Raw genomic sequence first — 20,590 nt, forward strand, 5'->3', positions numbered from 1 at the left:
GTGTTGCCGTGGCACAAAAGCCGCGTGTTTCGTCTCCACCGCCCGAGCCCGCAAAGATGAAACTGCCCTCGTGATTTATAACGGGGGCCCCAGGAGCGCCACGCGGGGTTGGCACGGATGGCTGTCTCTTAACCAGACTCATAAAGGGCCATGGCCCAGCGCCGGCGATTCCGGAGCCGGAAATTTCAGGCCTGTCTCTGGCAGAGGCGGGCCGGCCCCCCGGGAGGACACCCCCCCCCCCATCACATAGGCTCCCGACTGACTGACGGGGAGAGCCACCAAGGCACCAGCGACCGCAGCCTAAGCCCCCAGCGTTTCAGTGCCGGGCTCCCCTGCTCTCATCCCCGTGCGGAGGCAAAACGAGTCTAGACACATCACAGCCTCACAGCTAGATGAGTCCCAGGGATGGACCTCAGGGTCCGCTCTTAGATCTGGGACCACAGAAATGACGAAGCTGCCCAGGACAATGGGTGGCAGCTGCTGCAGAACGCCAAGCGGGCACTTCTGGGGCCTCCGGAGGCCCTTCGCGGGCTCCAGCCCCCCACGCAAGCCTTCGGGTCTCGCGCGCGCGCCCCTCCCCACGCAACCACATCCGAGGGGCTCAGGCCCCCGCCGAAGTACGGCTCCCTACCTGAGGGTGGCGCTCTCCCCCTGCCGGACCGTCACGTTGTCCATAGCTTTGGGGAAGGTGGCATCTCCGCTGCGCACGGGCACTCCTGTGGGTACAAGGAACAGCAGCCTGAGAGACACGACCACGAGGCACTTCCAGGGCAGGAACAGGTACCCACAGACCCCCATCCTCGACAGCCGCAACTTCCCGGAACTCCGGCAGCGGCTCGGGGCTCGTCCCCGCCCCGCACACCGGCGGGGCTGGGCAGCGGCGCGGGGAGGGAGGGGAGGGCTGGAGCGAGCCCGCAGCAGAGAGGGGCCCGGAGAAGCAGTCCAGGCGCTCCGAGTCTAACGATTCCTGCTCAAATCCTGCCTCAGCTTTCCAGCCCCGCAGCGCCAGATGCCCCCTCCTGCATCCAAAAAGAGCTTTCTTGACGCTCCCCTGGGGAGGCGGGAGGCCGCCAGGAAGGGAGAGGAAGGAGGAAGGTGCCGGGGTGAAGGTCACAGACTGCTCTTTCTCTGCCTCTCTTCGAGATGCCACTGTAACATTCAGCTGGGCACGTCCTGCCGAGGTCTGGCATCAAAAGTTTATAACCGAAAGAAGCCAGGCAAGTGTCTCTGGCACCAAGGAGATGTCATAGAAAGCTGCCGCTTCAAGGAGAGAAGGAAGTGTTTTATTAGCTGACACATATGTACAGATGTATTTAGAAACCAGCCCGAGTCTCCAATCTGGAACGCGAAGGCGGTAAAAAGTTCCACCGCGGGGACCCGCAGCCCGCCGAGCCCGGGGATCCTCCGGTGCGGAGCCGTGGCGTCCTCGCCGCAGCCGGGGCGGCGACTGGCGGCCAGCCTGGCCCGCGGAGCGCCGGCGGCGCAGGCTCGGGGCGCACGGGGAGCGGGCGGACGGCGCGCCCGCCTCTCCGGGGACGCGGCACGGGGCGCGGGGACGCGCGGACGCCACGCTCAGCGGCCGCCCCCGGCTTCCGCGCCGCCGGCCTCCCGGGAGCAGCCCCGACGCGCGCGGGCCCCGACCGCCGGGGTTGTCATGGCAGCGGCTCCATCACTGACCGCCACTCTCCGCGGTGCCGGCGCCGAGCGAGCGGGCGGGCTGCGCGCATCCCGGCGGGCGGCGGGCGCGGGGCGCGGGGCGCGAGCGCCCACCTTAACCCCCGCCGCGCCGCCCACTCGCGCCGGGAGCCGCACGCGCCGAGCCCCGCACCTCCCCGGCTGCTCTCTCCCCCAGGCAGCGCGCCTGCCCGAGGATGCTGCGCCCCTCTCGGTGGCTTCTCTGCATGCGGGCGGCAGGGAAGGACGGCAGAGGGAGTTGGGGAAGACAGCGAACTGAAGACCGGCTCGCACCTTCCCTCCCCGGACGCCGAGGGAGAAGTTGCCAAACCCCGCCCTGCTGAGCTCGGCTGCGCTTCCCACTCCCGGAGGCTGACTCGGTGTCGGCGCCCCGACTCCGCCGCCCTTCTCCAGCTGGGCCAAGCTACAGTCCCATCCCAGGGCAGAGCTCTCCTGGGCCTTCTCGAAAATGTGGAGCACGCTTTCTGCTCGGGCGACCCACCTTGGAAATACTCCTGGCCCTTGGTTTGCGCGGCCTCGCTCGCTCTCCCTCAAACTGGCAAATCGGAACTTGGTCTTACCATGCAAATGTGCAAATCATCCTGGTCCTAGGTCCTACTTACTACCCAGGTATTTTACTGTGAAACTCATGAGCTGGGAAGAACAAGCAGAGATCCTTAAAAAGTGCTAGGACCGATTTTCGTAAAATCCATCTGTGGCTTTATGGTCTCAGCCTGAAGTGGCACCATCAGGGTATGGCGAGGGGACCCGGGGACAAGGCGCTCACAGAGCCCAGCCCATCAGTTTGTTTGGAGCGCAGATTCCTTTCTTTTGGTTAAGAATTTAAAAGCTCAGGCTTTCCTTGGGCCTGTCGGGAGGCTGTCTCTCTGCTCCCCTGGCAAAGGCCACCCCAGCTGTGTGGCTCCTCCCCGCTATATCCTCATTATTGGTTGCTCTGTGCATTTGCTTTACTGTAGTCATTCTTAAGCCCTTTTGTTACATCAGCCTGGGCTCTGAACACTTGTCCCAATGAAAGGTAATTCACAAATCAGCTTTAGACCCGTATCACTGGTGGTGTTCATTGCTGAAGGGCACAAAGCGAGCTCCGTGCTCTTGGTGAGGAAGTGCTGGACACAAACCCCACACTGCAACGTACTCTGCCGTGATAAACACAGTAATATACATGATTACTGCCTAGCCCCTGCCCCTTGTGAAAAAAGTAACCAGGTACATCCTAGGTCTAAAGCTTCAAATTAGAACGTCATACTTCAGGAAGAAAGCACGCTTGTCACTAGTTACGAGTTACACCACGTTCTACCCTTTGTGACAGAGTGGAAGCGCACAGAAGCTCCTTGCCCGAAAGCAGGCAGTAATAAAGCAGGAATGTGAGCTCTGGGCTGCGAGGCTGGGAGGGGCGACGATGCTGAGGGGAGAGGCCAGGCCTCAGATAGCAGCCGAACAACTCACTTTGGAGCCACCCACCAGCTGCAATGGCGCACATCGTTCCAGAAGCCCCGTGCGTTCCTGGGTTTTCTGGGTGCATGTTGTATGTGACCCTCTAAACCTGGAGAGGCTTTGGTCTCCTGTCAATGGCCAGGAGAGGCAGTGTGGTGCTTTAACCTGTGCGAAGCTGCGAAGGTGAGCCTCAGCTTATGACTTTTGCCAGTTACAGAGTTCACCTCTTGAACCGCGGGGGTGGGAGCAGTGGGGTTGGGTCAAGCTGCTCGATGAATCACGCAGCAAACGCCACTGGGATGCTGGGCGCACAGACAGCACGGCCGACTCATTCACCTGCTGGTCCCAGTGCTTCTCAGGAGGTGCAGGTGGCCAGCTGCCAAAGGTTAAACCAGCCCATGAAGGGCTCCTCAAGATGGGAAGAGCTATGGGGGAAGAAAGAAAGATGAAAGGACACAAGATTCCAGGTGGGAAAAGAACCAGAGAGACAAGAAAGGAAGTGGCACAGACTGAAGTGAGGCATTGTGTAACAAATCCTGCCCGTGAGGAGAGAATAAACGTTTTTGTTTTTTTTTTTTTTTGCAGGGCTGGCTCCCCCAACTATAAGTATCTGGAGTCCTGAGAATGGGGCCCCCATGTTTCTCTTCTGGAGGTTTGCTTCCTAATTCAACATCTGTGAGTGAATCCATGGGCTAGTGACTCAGAAAAGTAACTGCAGAAGTCTGATTTTGGTGTTAATTCATGCCAGGCTCTAGTTTTGTGGGGCAGATTTCATTCATCTGCAAGGCATTGCTAGGGACCAGCATCTCCATGTATAGACTAGAAGGACAAACCAGATTGAAATGGGAAAGAGGGAAGGGGGTGAGGTTTGCGATGGGGCTGGGACTAAAGTAGTTTGTATCGGGAGATTTCTGTGAAATGCTTGGCCGGGTACCATGCTAGGGACACCCCCAGTTAAACCCCTCTTGGATATATGATGACACAGATGAAGACATTAAATGAGGATGGAGCAGAGCAGGGCCACTCGGGGAGGCACCAGGGTAAGCCAGGAAGCAGAAAGAACAAGGAGAAACTCAACTGAGGTCCAGGGACTTTGTGGTGGTTTCTGGACTCGGGAGGTGGGCTCTAGTTGTCCAGTACCTGGTCCCGGGGTGACTCGGGGCTGGGGAAATACTGGCGTGGGGTGACAGCTGGGTGAAGGAAGTGGCTAAGGATGTGGACTCCTACTTGGTCAGTCTGCACGTGGACAGCAGGCTTGAAGCAAGTTGTTTGCTGTCTCTAGAAATTAGCGAGCCCTGGGAGGGACAGTCTCTCCAGAGTCAGCAGGCTGCCAAGATGTCAAAGCATCGTAAACACAGAATTTTAAAAACCCAAAACATGATTAATGCAGGGTGACGATTAGTGAGATAATTGTCAAAGGACTTGCACATGAGAAGCTCTTAGTGATCATAAATTATGATTAAAACGCAAAGCCCCATTTTTCTGTGAGAACAGTTTGCGACACGTGAGATGATACAAGGGAGACCATGTAAAAAGCTTCCACTCGGGTCCACCCACGCCTTGATGTTTAGGGCGATTTGTAATAGAGGATTCAAGTTGGAGCCGGGGCAACGCAACAACGTCAGAAAACTCAGAGCAGGGAGGTGACATGCCTGATGAGTTTTAAAATATCACCTTGTCATGAAGAGAAGGGGCTGCCAGGGCACAGAGTGGAAGCAGGGAGGGCGTCAGGGGTGGCAGAGGGAGGAAGGGATGGGGTGACCACGGTGACGGAGAGACAAGGAAAGGGAAGGGCAGTGGTTACGGCTTCCTGAGTTCGGGTGTAGGGACTGAGAAAAAGAAAGGCGCGGAGTGTGGGGTGACACGGTGCCCTGTCATGGGAATGAGCCCAGAGGAGTGGGTTTAGAGGGGTCGAAGGAGTGAGTGAAACAGCTGGATGGAGAGGCTGGGGTCGGTCACGGGAGGAAGGAGGCTGAGCTACCGCAGAGGACTGCGCACAGCACCGGCGTCTCAACTAAAACCTGCTTTCAAACTCGCTGTGGCAGGAAAAGAGGTGGTAACATTCTTTCTCGTCCTGCTGTGTGTGGTGGGGGGCTGTTATCCCCGGAACCTCACTCCAGATCCAGAGCCCCACCCCCACCACCTTTGTTTGTAAAGTAGGAATAAACCCCTTCACGTCAAACTTTAGACCCTAAGCTGTTTCCGAGTTTAGCGGCGCCACCACTTTCCAGTTTGTCTCGTAACATATTTCCCCTGCTCGGTCACGTCTCAGCTTTTGAGAGTAGATTCTAGGATGGTTTGGGGGTGAATTATGTCTGTGTGCTTTTAAGAAAATGCTACTCATTCACCCTTGATGAAGTCAGGGGACCCAGGCTGAAGTCTTGTGTCTCCTGTAGCCTGCCAGCTATGACCTAGGCCAGCCACAAGCCCTCGTGTTGCTGTGAAGTGGGTCAGGCCAGAACTAGGATGCTGAAGTCCACCTGAATCCCACCTCTACAACTTACTTCTGAGCAACTTCACACAAAACCCTTAACTTTGATCACCCTCAGCTGCCCCATCTGTACACAGAGGCCATGATGCTCAGGAATGTGCACAGTATTTGTGGGTGATGAACGAAATACCACGCGTAAAGCAGCCAGCATCCCGCCGGGCACTCAGCGGGCACTCAGCGGGCACCCAGCAGATGTCAGGTCTTATACCTACAGATAGAGACCCAATGCCCCGCCCCACCACGGGTTTTTCTCTGAAGTGGCTCTGCGGGCAGGTGAACGCTGCAGAGCAGGGCAGGGAAGCTCCCAAGCTGTCCAGAATGTGTGTGTGAGTGTGTGTGTGAGATGTGAGAAGGTGAGAGGGTATCTCTCTAGCTTTAAAGACCCGCTTTTAGAAGTCACCTAAGGATCCAAGTGGTATCAATATGGTTTCATTTTGCCACAGAGGGGCTGCCTAGATGAGCCTGGTGCTGGGATCCAACAGAAATATCTGAATTCATCAAATGAAATTTTATCCAGTTGTAAAAGCAATTTCAGACTGTGTGTTATTCATAAATAAGGACAACTTACAGCTTGTGTTTATCTGAGAGAAGACTGCCCAGCTGCTCTGGGTGCGCACCAGGGAGAAGCAGAGGAGACGCCTGCGCGTGGTGTGCGTTCACGTCACAGAAACCCACCACAGTTGGGGGGCCCAGGGGGCCGGGACGACCGAGGGGGCACTGTGGCTTGGCCGGAAGACGCCGGCTGTCTCGGGCCCCTGGGACACAGAGGTACATACAGTCACCCAGAGACACTGGCTAGTGAACAGTGAGGTAGGAACTCAAAACTAACTGAACGAAAGGCCTTCAGTTTTCAGGTTCAAGGGAGTTCCAGGAAGTGGGAACACACCAGAAGGTAACACTTCGGATGAGACACAAGTTCCGTTCACAGTAAAACCCACAGCGGCCCCAGCGAGCAGCCGCCCACGCGAGCGGCGCCGGGTAGGACTGGGAGCCTCGTTTCTCTTTGCCTTTTTGCAACTGAGGCGAATGCGTGTGTCTTATTGTCACTGTGGTGGTACAGACACAGAAGGCTATTAGGTTCAGGTGTGCAGCATAGTGATCTGCTATCTGTACATGTCGCAAAACGATCACCACAGTAAGCCTAGTTCACATCCGTCCCTACACAGAATGTTTTTCTTGAGATGAGGACTTTCGAGGCAAATATATGTTCGAGGGTTTTCCTTGTCCACTGGTGGCCTGAGGCCAGAGCCACCATCGGCCACCTCACACCCTCTCTGTTGGGCCCCATTTGCTCGGGCCAGGGAGAGGACCCAACAGTGGGCAGGAATGAAAATCCAGCTCTGCCTCCTGTAGGCTCTGTGACCTTGGGCACATCACCAGCCTCTCTGAATCCGTACCTCCTCATCTAAGCAGGGTGAACAAGAACCTCTCCGCAGGGCTGCTGGGAGAGTTAAGATGCTCCCGCCTTTTGCAGCGCCGGGCATGGAGGCAGCTACCCGTGCACGCGCAACTCCTCCTCTCTCCCCTGGGCCAAGATCGCTGACATCGACCAACCAGACCAAAACAAGTGAAACAATAGCAACAGAAAATCACAAGGCACCCAAGGCGCGCACCGTGAGAAGACGCAGAGGAGGTGTTCTCCAAGACGGACGGGGCGACCTCCTCGTGGCTCTGGACTCTGGCTGGCGTGGACCCGCCCCCAGGCCTCCCTCTCCCCTTCGCGGTGTCTCGGCCACGGGTGTGCCTGTGCCTGGCTTCCCTGTTAGAATCGCAGGGTCCCCCTGCTCACCCCTGATTCCTGGGCATGGCCTGGAGCCTGGCACGGAGGAAACACCAGCAAACGCCCGCTGCACGAGAGAACTGACGGACACGCTCCGAGGTCTCGGAAAGTCAGCGAAGCTGGCAGCAGAGGGAAAAGCTCCAGCCCCGCCGGGGACACGCCTTCCCACTCTCATCCCCCCCGGCCCTCAAACCCCTCAATGATGGAGCGTCGCAAGGCATCACCTGCATTGCACATCTCCTCAGAAGGCTGGGGACGCCTGTAAAGAGACCAATTTCCACAGGCCACACAGTAAAATCAGCCTCATTACTTTATGGTCACACCTCATATAGTTCTATAAATCAAATAACAAAACACGCTATATTGAGACCTTTAAGCCATAAAACGTGTTTTTTAAATGCTCAGTAGGACTATTACCGTCTCACCACCCCCCCCCCACGTCTCGTCGCAGCTTCCTCTGTCGCAGGTAGGAAGTAGTAAACCCCACACGAGAGCCAGGGTGTCAAAGAGAGAAGGCTGGTCAGAGACCAGACTGCCCAGCTGTGAATCTGGACCTGCCGCCCAGGAGCTGCACTGTGGGCAGCGGGCCGGACTTCTCTGAGCCCACATTCCCTCCTTCGTTAGATGGCTAACACTATGCATTTTCTTCTTTTGAAGAACCGAACACGCCGCGTTGAGATCCCCACCAGAGGGCTCGGCACACAGCACGTGCCCTGCGGGCAGGAGTTCTGATGCTGCCCCTGCCCTCTCTCCCCTTCCTGGTGAATGAATCTGCCCTCCCTCAGTGGTCTTAGGACCTAGAACTTGCATTTTATATTATATGTTGGTTATTTGCAATCTTCCCTCATTTGCCAAACTTTAAAAAATACATTGCATATTCATTTTGCTGACTAATTCATTCCATCATCTTGTATTTTCCTGACTAAGGCTCACTGACCATTAGGCACTTCACAGGGCCGGGGGGGTACAACGAACAGGCTATGTTACCTGCCCACAAGGAGCTTGCAGTACAGGAGGGCGAGTGAACCAGATACTGTCGTACCGTGTGGTAAGACAGAGTAAAACATGCAAGGGTGAGGCAACTTCTCAGAGGCGGGCCGTCTAAATCAGGGTTCTTGGAAAGCTGTTCCCAGGAAGTGACTCCTAAGTGCGCTTTGAAAGACTGAGAGCGATTTAGGCTGCCGCTGGGTTTCCAGTGTTGACAACTGAGTGGATGTTATGGCCAATCACAGAGCAGTGGCGAGAAGAGTCGATACTGAGTGGAGGGGGATAAATGATGAATGTTGAAGGGAAGGAGCCAGTGAAGCATCCAAGGAGAGCTTTCTGTTGGCATTTATTTATGTTCTGAGTCTGAAAAAGTCACAATGGTGAGAGCTGTGGATTTTGGCATCATCTGTGTGCAGGTGGAGCTGAAGCCCTGTGTCCTGAGGAAGTTGTTCAGCAAGAGGAGCACAGGGAGAGGAATGAAGGATGAGGCGCAAAGTCTGGCAACAGACGCGGAGGGTTGGCAGGGGAAGGTCTCAGGAAGGGTTCTGTGCAGTGGCCAGAAAGCAGAAGGGAAATCAGAGATCAATTACCTCCCGGACTATTAACAGGAGAGTGGCTAATGACGTCTAATGCTGGGAATCCCGGCCAGGGCAGGATGGATGGCCCTGTGTTCAGTCTGCACAGCGGGGACAATGGTGGCTTTGGCAGAAGCAGTCTTACCACAGGGACAGCAGCAGAAGCCAGGCAGGGAGCTGAGGGATGATGGAGAAAGCAAATGTGGCCCAGACTTGCAAGCTAAGCTGCGACAGAACGAGGAGGGAGGAAGTGAGGGTTCTAACTGGACTGAGATGCAAGTCTGAGGGAGCATGGCATTGTGCTTTATTTTATTTCATCTGTGGCCTGAAAGCCCTCAATATTGATATATGATGTCTGGAGACAAGACTTGCCTGTGCTAATCACAGCATTTTGTACATGGCTGATGATTATTTAAGATGTGTTGGATGAATGGTTTCAGGTCAGAAGTTCCACCTCTCGACCCCCTCAGGGACAGCCAGCCAACCAACATTCAAAACATAATTGCAGTTACCATAATCATCATCATCACTATCCACACCATCATCACCATCATCACCACCATCACCACCATCATCATCATCACTATCATTATCCCCAGCACCATCCATATCATCACCACCATCATGACCATCATGACCATCACCACCATCATCATCACCATCATCACCACCATCATCATCCCCAGCACCATCCATACCATCACCACCATCATGACCATCATCACCATCACCACCACCATCATCACCGTCATCACCATCATCATCACCATCATCACCACCATCACCATCATCACCATCATCACCAACCTACTATGTGCCAGACACTAGGGTACACACCTCACAGGGACTATGTCATGCCATCCTTTTAACATCTCTGTGAGGGAGGTATCATTATGATTAGATTAAGAAACTAGTGCACAGAGAAGAGAGATTGCTCCTGGTCATTTCTAGGAGCTCAATCTAGAAACCACTCATCTTCTCCTGTCCCTGTCATGGTTCACTGCTGTATCAATAGCAACCATAACAGTTCCTAGAAAATAGCTGATTTTCAGTAAATATTTATTCAATTAATAATAAAAATAGTTGTGAATCTCCATTTCATACCCTCCAATTTCAGATACTGTAGCTATTCAAGATGCTGTTCCGAATGTTAGGTAATTGAAGAAATGTGTCCTCATTTGGACTTTGGATGATATTTTATTGGTAGCAGTTTAGCTTGAGGTGAGGAGCAAGGATGTCGTGGTTCAGTGTGTCCTCCTCTAGAACCCCTGTGCCCACACACCACGATGTTGGCCCACACCATTATTTGTCCTGGAAGAAGCCCCACGTGGTGGGAAGGCAGGTGGCTGAGCCACGTGGTTGACATGCACTGTAGACGGGCTTCAGACATCAGTATTCTAATTAATGAGACATAACCATATTAATCAGAAATACAGCTTGTAATTGACATGATCATTGTGATATAAAGAGTAAGCCTCCCAGAAAATGTTATTCTGTTACAGAGTCCAGCTCTCATTCATTTATGTGCACATGTTCTCAAGCTCTCACACATGCACACATTTTAGAATGTCTTTTTATTGTGGGTTTTGACCAAAAACTTTTGTGGTACATTGGCTGGGACAGTCTCTTAAATTCTGCTGGCCTCTAAGCACCACCACCACCACCACCACACTGACACCTGGGAGTTGTCTCTGAGCAGCCTCTTTTCCTCACCACTACTGACCCTCCCCATCCTCTTAATTCAACACCCAATGTTTTCTCTGATGTAATCTCCAGTGTTCCCTCTCCTCTCCTCCCAGCTGCTCTAGTTTCCAGTCACCTTGCTGGATGGAGTTAGTATTATAGAGACCAAGGCAGGAAACAAAATAAGCCAAAACCAAAAAACAACGAACGCCCTGGGTCATGAGACTCTAAATTGCATGTGGTGGCAGGAAATGTGGTCCAGAGGAGTGGGAAGGGAGGAAACGGGTTCCACTCTCGACCCTCCCCCTCCGGGCAGGAGGAGGACAGGAAGGGAAATGGCAAGTGAGTGAAAGAAGGTCGTAGAGAAGGGAAGACGGAGCAGCACAGGGGAGAGAAGGATGCGGCCAGTCACCCTGCACTGGAGCTCTGCCGAGAAACAGAGCAGCAGGGTAGAGAGACAGACAGACGCACAGGCACACAGACAGACACAGACATAGAGCGAGACAGAAGAGAGACAGGCTGTATAATCCAGTGTCTATTATCTACCCATCCATTCATCCATCCACCCACTGACCTGTCTGTCTGTCTATCCATCCATCTATCTACCTGTCTAGCTTTACTTTAAGTAGCTGGCTTCTGCTCCCAGGAACGCCAAGTCTATGGGGAGAGTGGACGCTGCGGCCAGAAGCCCCTCTTCCTTGGGGAAGTCAGCAGTTTTTGAGTAAGGCCTTCAACTGCTGGGATGAGGCCCACCTCCATTATGGAAGTCAATCTACTCCACCCAAAGTCCACTATTTTAAAGGTTAATCTCATCTAAAGAACACCTTCACAGGAACACCTAGAGTAGTTTTTCCCTAGGTACCTGGGTGTTGTGGCCCCACCAGTCTGACACATAAAATTCACTACCACCCACCTAAAGTGCCCTTTTCAGTGACCCTCCTAAAACGCTTCAGACAGGTACTGATCCCTTCAGGAATGTCCTAGAAAAGCCTCTCTGCTCCCTCCTCAGTCTCAGCACAAGCAAGCTGATGCCTCGCGTTTGCCTCTCAAAAGACAAAGCCCAATTAGTGCTTAAAGAGCTCAAGCTGTGAAGCAGTTGGGAAGAGTGAGCGGATTCTGTGGAACGTGCCATTTGCTGTTCCCTTTCATAGGTGAGGGAAGGGGTTCCAAAGCAGGCGGTACAGAAACCCCGGGCTAGATGCCGCAGAGAATGGGAAAGAACACGGAACACAGAGGCCAAAGTACTTTGGGAGAGTCGTGTGTGCGCACACCCCACTGTATCCAGACCTACTGGAAAACACTCAGAATTCTGCCCACAGAAAGACGACATGCGGGCGCGGGTTTAGAGAGGCTGCCTTGCATCTGGGGAGGTGAACTGGCCTTGGGAGGAGAGGACATGTAGTGGCAAAGCCTTGCTACAGAGGAAAGAGGGACCCAGCCCTGTGGGACCTCACACGGGCTGATCTCAGCTGTCCTTCCGCAAAGGACCTGGGTGGCTGCTCTCCTCATGCCCCAGAAAGGGGCGTCATCCAGCGGGCCCACTGTCATCTGGTAAAGTCCACCCCTCAATCAAGGAACAGAAATAGAGAAACATGTGGCTGTCTTGGTCCTAAAACTGAACTTGAACACACTCCTTGAGCTTCTTACCTTTATTAGAAAGACTGAGCTACTAGGTTTAGAGCAGCAGAGAGAGAATTTAGAATCTACTGCTCCCACTGCTGCTACGAATAATAATAATAATAATCATAAAAATAATTGAATGCACACAGCATACCCGATTCTAAGTTAAATGAGTCATACACATGATTGCATTTTGCTTGTCCAACTTTTATACCTAGAAAACTGAGGCTCGGAGAGGGCGGCTGGTGCAGATCGGAGCATCAGGGGTCAAGACCTCCCTCTAAAGCCCGGCCTTTTCGTCTGGACCTCGGAAGTCTGGGCGTTGTGCACAGGGAGAGTCCCTGATGAGAAGCCGGGAGCCCCACATGTGTGGAAAGCACAACTCTTGTGAAGGAAGTGGGAGGCCGGGGGAGGCCAGGAGCAGGGCTGCGGATGGCGGAGGTTAAGAGCGGGACGAGACACACAGCGGAGACGGGATCCCTGCAAAAGGCAGGTGGTCCCAGCTGAGGGGGAGCAGAAATGTGAAAGCAGCTGTGTCTCCGCGCCTTCGCCTCCCCCTCCGTCTGTCTGTCTCTTGCCTTCCTCTCCCCTCTGTCTCTTCTCCCCTGGAAGGTCTTCATCTACAATCTCCACCCAACACACTGAGGACTTGATTCCAGTACCCCTCTCTCCCTCGGGCAGGACACACTGCTTTGTAGCCGCCCCTTCCCTTGGGGAGGGTGCCTTTTATTTCCCAGACGTTTGTCCCACAGCTCCCGGACCTAGTCATTCGCTCTGACGTTGACCCACTGAGTCTCTGCGGAGAAGGGAGGCCACGCCTGTAGCCAGACACCCTTGTAACCAGGCAGTGGGGCTGAGGACACCCAGGGACCAGGAGGCGAGGGAAGCAGGCACTTTAATAAACAATGTTCCCCAGATTCCGAAACAGGGCATCAGTGACTATCTTCTGCGAGTGGCAGGGCCTGCCAGAAAGGAGCCTCATCATCCTCATCTTAATTAGCACGGACTCATGGTGCTGGGCAGGGCGCTCTAAAAATAGCCTTGGAAATGTAGACAGCGACGCAGAGACACACACAGCCCGCCGAGCTGCACCCCGCGTCTTTTCAGCTCTGAAATACCTGTGCTCCTGGGCATGCCGAGACCACGGGAGAATAGGTCCTGAGACTGTCACATCTTACATCAACCACGAATAAGTCCATTTTAAAGACAAGCCACACAAAGAAAAGGTGGTTCTAAAGAGCAGGAGAAAGAAGCAAACAGCGTAGGGAGTGCCAGACGCGGCTGGTGATTGTGGCTGGATGCATGGGTGGAGGCATTTAAGGCAGACGAGCCAAGGACATGCTATTTGCAGACTTGGAGAGGGAAAAAGAGCAGCACGAAGCTCACCGATAGGACACGTAGTTACATCCAAAGAGCGGGAGACACCAGTACACGCGGGGGCTGGTGCAAGGGGCTGAGCGGACCAGAGCTTCAGACTTTGGGGAAGCTGCCTTCCACGTCCTCACCTGAAAACACAGTCATTGGCCTAGGTGATCTCCAAGCCCATTTCAGATGGCATTGCCTGTGAACCCACGCCCGTGGCAAGAGCCCTGCCCTTCCCAGGAGGACGTTCGCATTTGAATCCCTGCGTCAGCCTGTGTTGCAAAGGCCAAAGGGTCCCCCATGCAATCCAACCCCCAAGCTCGCCTCGAAGGCCCCCACCTGGGAGAGGTTCTCAGGGACGAGAGCCTCGCTTGCTTGCACCCCCAGGTTCGCGATGGAGAGCAGCAGGGGGACTCCCTGGAGGCGAGGGTACCCAGCCGGGGAGTGCGGGGAAAAGGCGGTGGGTACCAGCTGTGACCACCAAACCAGCTGCAGAGCCGGGGCTGCGCGCCATCCCATTCACACCCGTCTTCAGGGCATTCTCTACCTTTCTCTTGTCTAGTCTCCCCAGAGGGTTGTCAATTTTGTCAATGTTTCGAAGAACCGACTCCTAGCTTCACTGATTTTTCTCTACTATTTTTATTTACTTAACTCCGCTTACAACCTTTACTGTTTCCTTTTCCTGCCTGCCTGAGGCTCAGTTTACTATTCTTCTCCCAGTGTCTTAAGGGAGAAGGTTACATTTTTGACTTGATGTTTTTCCTCTTCTTAAATACAGGCTTTTACACCTCTACATCTACCTCCAAGCAGTGGGTTAGCGGCACCCCTTGTGTTTTTCTGGATTGTCTCTTCAAATTATTGGTTGCTCACTTCGTTATGGTTGGACACCACACTCTGTAGGATTTCAATCCTGTACAACTTTTGGAGGCTTGTTTTGTGGCCTCACGTGTGATCTACCAGGGGAACGACCTGTGTGCATCTGGGGGTGAGCTGCACCCCTCTGTGGCTGAGCTGGGTGCTGGGCGGATGTCTGCTGGCTCCAGCTGGTCGGGTGTGTTGTCCGTGGCTTCTCCTTCCGCCCGGCTTTACACCTGTCCCTGCAGGCGCGTTGTGAAGGCTGCAGCTATTATTGCTGAGTTGTTCATTTCTCCATCAACTATGCCAGTTTCTGCTCCATGTATTTTGTGGCTCTGTCGTGAGACGCACGTATACTTATAATTTTTACATCTTCCTGATGGATTGGCCCCTTACTATTATACAACGTCCCTCAATCGATATTGCTTGTTTGTGTTCTTTTGAAGTCTGTTCTGCGGTAGAGCCAGTGCAGGTTTTTTTAATTCCTGCTTGCTCTGTATGTCTTTTCCATGCTTTCACTTTCATTCCATTTGCTTCTAACGTGTGTCTCCCACAGACAGCATACAGTTGGATCTTGTCTTTTATTCAGTCTAACAATCTTTGCCTGTTGATTGGATTGTTCAATCTATTCACACGTAACATTATTGATATAATTAGATTTACTTTTTTGTTTTTTACGTGTCTCGTGTCTTTTTTGTTCTTCTACTTCAGCTTTACTGCTTTCTTTCAAATTAAGTGACTTTTTTGGTGTAAGATTTTAATTCCTGTAATGAGTTCCACTCTACTTTTCTGAGGTATTTTACTAGTGGTTGCCTGGGGCTCATCGTGCACACCTTAACTTACCAGAATCTCCTTCCCATTGAAATTAACCTAATTCCACTGAGATATAGAAACATTCCTTCTGTATAGATCTACTCCCACTTTGATGCTATTTTTACACATACTATATTTATATATGTCACAACCCAACAATGCATTGTTATAAATTACTATTTTAATTAATTCTATGACTTTTACAGACGCTGAGGATAAAAGAGCACATGTATCTTGGTAAGGTTTGTTGCGTTAACCATTTAACTTACATTTCTGGCTGTTTATGTGCCGTTGTGGATGTGCGTCTCTGTCTGGGGTCACTTCCTTACTCCAGTACAGCTTTGCTCCCACCCACATCTTTTGCTACTGTTGTCAAGCATATTCCATTTCTACATAGTATGGGCACAACAGCATAATTACATACACATTGTTTTAAACAATTGCTTTCTAAAATCAGTTAATAGAAGAAAGAAGGACTGGCCACTTACACTGTCTTTTATAATCTCATAGTGACCTTTATCAGTGATGTCTGCTTTTTGGTGGAGATTTGTCTACTGTCTGCAGTCACTTGCCTTTGGCCTCAAGAACAGCCTTTTGTCAGGCAGTCTGCAAGCAACGCAGTCTCTCAGTTTTCATCTATCTAGGATGCATTTACCCAGCATTTTGAATATGGCATCCCCCTGCCCTGTGACCTTCATGTATGGCATCCCCCTGCCCTGTGACCTTCATCTGTAATGAAGAGTCGCGTGATGCGCTATTTTCCTCTTGCCCTTTTCCCTTTGCCTTTCAGCAAGTCAGGCTCCTGCGGTGTGTGTGGGGATGGATCTCTGTGTTTACTGTGCTTGGGGTTTGCTGAGCTTATTGGGAATACAGATTAATGTTCTCATCATTTTAAAAAGACTTAAACCACTATTTCTTCTAATACCTTGTTCTGCTCCTTTGCCTCCCCTCATGCCTCTGGGGACCCCCACTTCATGCGTGTTGGTGTGCCTACAAGTATCCTGGGTCTCTTTAAGGTTCTGCTCATTTTTCCTCATTCTTTTTGCCCTGTTTTTCAGATTGTATAATTTCTATCAATATCGAGGTGCAAGAATTATTTTTTTCCTCTTTCTACTTGAAATCTGTTGAGGTATTTTACTAGACTTTTTTATTTTAGTTATTATAGTTTTCAACAATAGAATTACCATTAGGTTTTTTTTTATATAGTTTTTATATTTTATTTACCATTCCCTATTTGGTGAGACATTGTGATAACACATTCCTTTACTTCTTTTGGCCTGTTTTTCTTTAGTTTTTTGAACATATTTATAATGACTGCTCTGAAGTCTTTGTTAAATATAACATTTGGACTCTCTCACAGTTTCTGTTGCCTAAAATTTTTCCTTGTATGGGGTGCACTTTTCTGACCCTTTTCATGTCTCACAATTTTTTGTTGCAAACTGGATATTTTAGACAATACGTCGTGGCAACGCTAGATGCTGATTTCCCCCGGGATTGTCTTGTTTGCTTGTTTACTCGTTTAGTGACTTGTCCACTTCCCTTTTTATGGTTTCCGGTTTGTGGTGCCCCTTCAGCTTCCATCTCAAAGGGGGCAGGTGTATCAAAGCAGCTCCTGTTCACACATCCATCACGGTTTCGAAACACATTTGGGGGGTGGTATGTTTTAACACAGAATCACAAGGACAAAATTACAAAGGGGAGAAAATTTAGAACAAAAAACGAGCTCTTACTTCAGTTCAAAAAGAGATCAGGCGGTTACCATGCCCCTGCAAAGTCCACAGTCACACACACTTGATTCTGGACGGTATCAATATCCTGATCTCCTTTGCAATGTTAACATCCCCGCTGCCCACAGAACATGTTTCAGATTATTTATCTTGGCGCTCACGGATCTTGGTAATAAGAACCCAACTGTTTTCCCCCCAGCTATTAAACGTTTTATTTTAATAAAATCTTTGTCCCTGGAGTATCCTGTAGACCGACCCCCATTCCGGTTGAACATCACGCACTGTCTTCCATAAGTGCTTTTTCCTGTGGTTTCCCCTTCTCAGGATAAGCTCTCTGTTTCTTCCTGTCAGAGTCAGTTCCGCTCTTCCTTTAAGATGGAGCACAAGTCTAACCTCCACCGTGAGAACTTCCTCCCGCACTCCAGCCTGAAGTGGTCCTTCATGCCTCTCAGCTGCCACGGCGTTCGCTCCGTGCGCCTTCCCTGCGGCAGCTGGAGGGGCCCTTCCTTCTGCCCCGCCTTCTACTAAGTCTTTGCCGACTTGAGTGTGCGCTGCTCTTGCGCTGGGTGTTCCAGCCCCTCACGCAGACCGCCGCCTCCTCGGGCGCAGGCACGCGCTCTTTACTCGTCTTTCTAGTCCTTACAGCACAGCGCTGTAGGGTTTCTAACCCTTCACACACAGTGACTGGCTCCTCCTGGTAGCAGCTCTGACACAGTCACTGAATGTCCTAATTCCCTTGAGGACACAGACACAACGGTCCTTTGCTCATCAGGGTAACTTGCACGTAGGAGCTGCTCAGTGAACACTGAGTAAAGTTCCCAGTGGCCGGAATGCCGTCTGCGCATCACTTTCCCCCTTACTCTGTTCCTTTCCACTAACTGATGCTCATTACCTTTAAAAAAAAAAATTTAACTATAAGGTTTTTGTTTGTTTGTTTCATTTTGCTTTGTTTGGTGGGGGGGTACTTAGGTTTATTTATTTATTTTAAGGGGGGACTGGGGACTGAACCCAGGACCTCGTGCAGGCTAGGCACGCTCGACGGCTGAGCTATATCCTCCCTGCCCTTAATGTTCATACTCTCAAGGTGCAAAAAAAACAAAACCAGCGCAGACCTTCATGACTTCATCAGTGTCTCAGCATGCCCCGGAGCCCCCTGCAAACCCTGCCTTTCTTCCCGTGACCCGACATGTTCAGCCCCCCCGCCCCATTCCTGGTTCGTCTGTGGTGCTCCCATTCCATCCTAGCTTTTCTTCCTCCTCTAGACAGTGGCCTGAAGCAGCCCCCCTGTGGCACTTGCAGTGGCTAAGTGCTTTCTCCCCGGCCGTGGCGGCGCGGGGGTGACGAGGCAGGGAGTGGGCGTGAAGACAGGTGGCCATGGAGCCTCCGGGGCCCGTCCCCTGCGGCCCGGGTGGAGCGCGGGCTGCTCTGTCCCTGCCCTCTCCCTCTGCCTGCTCTCTTCTTCCCTCTCCAGCCTCCCTCCTCTGAAGCACAGCAGCAGCGGACTTACCACCTCCCCCCAATCCTGGATCTGGGAGATCCTAAAGCCCCCGAGTCTCGCCAGCCCCTACTTGGGTCCCCACCTCCCGTGCGACTCTCTGAGCTCCAGTTACTCGTACGAGACCTGCCACTGCCCTTCTCCGGGTGAATGTCTTCATGGGAGCCCTTGGCTTTTCCCGGGGCCACCTAGCAGGGGCTCAGGGCCCAGGTCCCTGCTGTCTCCGGTACCCAGAGACAGGGAGAGGGACGTGTCCTTAGGGGCTGGTCCCCCCGCAGGCACGGAGGGCTTCCTGGTGAAGGCAGCTTCCCAAAGATAGTCGTTCCTGACTGTCTGATTTTGGTGGATTTGACTGGGAGGCGTGGCAGCTTCTTGCTTGTAAAACAGGGTCTGCTGGTGGCCCCAGTTCTGCAATGTGCTTTTCATCCCCCTCAGTGGATGGGCAAGCCACTCCGTGTCCCACAGTGAAGACCTCTCTGCTAATACCAGTCGCAATGCATCCTGCCCTCTGCAGCTGGAAGGCGACTGACACAAGGGCCAGGCACCTACCAGGGGTTGTCTGAGAGCCACCGTCAAGGCTCAGGTCCCCAGGACCCATTCATCACGGGGGGACGCACCCCCAGGTGTCGGGGAGAGAGCGTGCTTGTTCATTTTGCGGAGCGGTATCCCCTTGTGTGCATGTTTATTAAAGCCATCGTTTGTCATGTTAAGCGGCTGTTGACACATAAAGAGAAACTGTCAAATAAGTCAGCATTTGGAAATGGCGGCAGTTTCCCCTCAGTGTCTTCTCCCTCCATTTCCCTCTACCTCCCTCGGACTTGCTGCAGCGGTGGGCGGGCAGCCCGGCGGACAAGAGGCTCTGTTTGCTGCCGAACAAAACCAGGACCGGGAACAAGCCCGTCCTTGTTCTCAGAAAGTGCTGCTGCCTCGGCGGGAAGCCGCCGCCTCCGCACTCTGTGCCTGAGCCACCGAGGCCTCACGCCCCACATCCACATCCACATCCACATCCACATCCACATCCACGGGAGGCAGTGTGTTTGATGGGGAAGGGGACCGGTCACTCCCCAGAGCTGCCTGCCCCCCGGCACCACGGCTCGGGAGCCTCCCGTGTCCCCAGGTCTCAGCCTCCCGCCAGCCCTCTGGCCCAGCGGTGCCAGCAAGCGGGGCTGTTCTGTATTTGCTGCTGGTTTGTTCTTAACCGACGTGTCCACCAGCGCCAGAGGCTGCCTTGCCAACCGTTTTCTACTCCTGGAAGGGCCTCTTCACCCCCACGTGGGGCTCAGTGCTGGCTTGGATTTGAAGACAAATGTTGTCCTCATTCTAAGGGATTTGGGGCAGTGTGTGAAGCCAGCCTGGCTCTGAGCAAGTGGGCCTGCTCAGAAAATAGAATCGCCCGCCTCCCCGCAAATCACTCACTCAAACATCACACTCTCGTAAAAGGACCCCACTCCTTCGAGGTGCCCGTCCAGCTACCTGCACACAGTGCATCTGTGGCTGCTTTCGGCCCGACCACGGACCTCTCTACCCTCTCTGGAAAGACCCCCGGTCTCCTCACAGCCCCCTGAGCCAGCCTGGACCTCATGGTCTGTTGTTCCAACTGGTCCAACACCATAAACTCCCTCGCTTGTTGCTTTTTCTGTCGCAGCCTTTTCACCAAATCCCAAGCCTGGAGGAACCCAGCTTCCCCGAGCCTCGTCTGGGAAGATGAGTGCGGTTCAGGACAACGGCAGAGGCTGATCTCGTCCCCACGTATGCTCCCCCAGGTGAGGGGCCGCACCGGTCCCGTGGCCTTTCCACCCTCCGCGGTCCGCTCACCCCGCCACCCCCCACCTGCCTTTCCACCTTCTCTGGCGTCTCCCCGCTGGGAGTCTCGCTCACTCCCTCCTGCTCTCAGCCGTGGAGGAGGTGGGAACCGCGCTGGGGATGCACCGAGGTCCCCCATGAGCACGCGAGCCCATCCACACGCGGCCACGCCCGGGCGCCGTCCAGCGGCCCTGTGGGTCGCGTTGGATTCCTCCTCCTGGCTTCTCAGGGAAGTAGCCCTAACGCGCACCCCCTGAGCCTCGTGCCCTC

At 53.1% G+C, this 20,590-nt stretch overlaps 1 protein-coding gene across 2 annotated transcripts in view; it reads right to left on the minus strand.

Annotated features, from left to right (window-relative positions):
- OPCML (opioid binding protein/cell adhesion molecule like) overlaps positions 1–20,590 on the minus strand; it is an 864,383-nt gene that overhangs the window by 426,895 nt on the left and 416,898 nt on the right. For both annotated transcript variants that reach the window (XM_074356895.1, XM_074356894.1), the window contains exon 2: positions 632–716. In XM_074356895.1, the coding sequence (XP_074212996.1) occupies positions 632–716 (85 nt within the window). The remainder of the gene's footprint in view (positions 1–631; positions 717–20,590) is intronic.

Source organism: Camelus bactrianus, chromosome 33 (genome assembly GCF_048773025.1).
Source record: "Camelus bactrianus isolate YW-2024 breed Bactrian camel chromosome 33, ASM4877302v1, whole genome shotgun sequence".
Lineage (NCBI taxonomy): Eukaryota > Metazoa > Chordata > Mammalia > Artiodactyla > Camelidae > Camelus > Camelus bactrianus.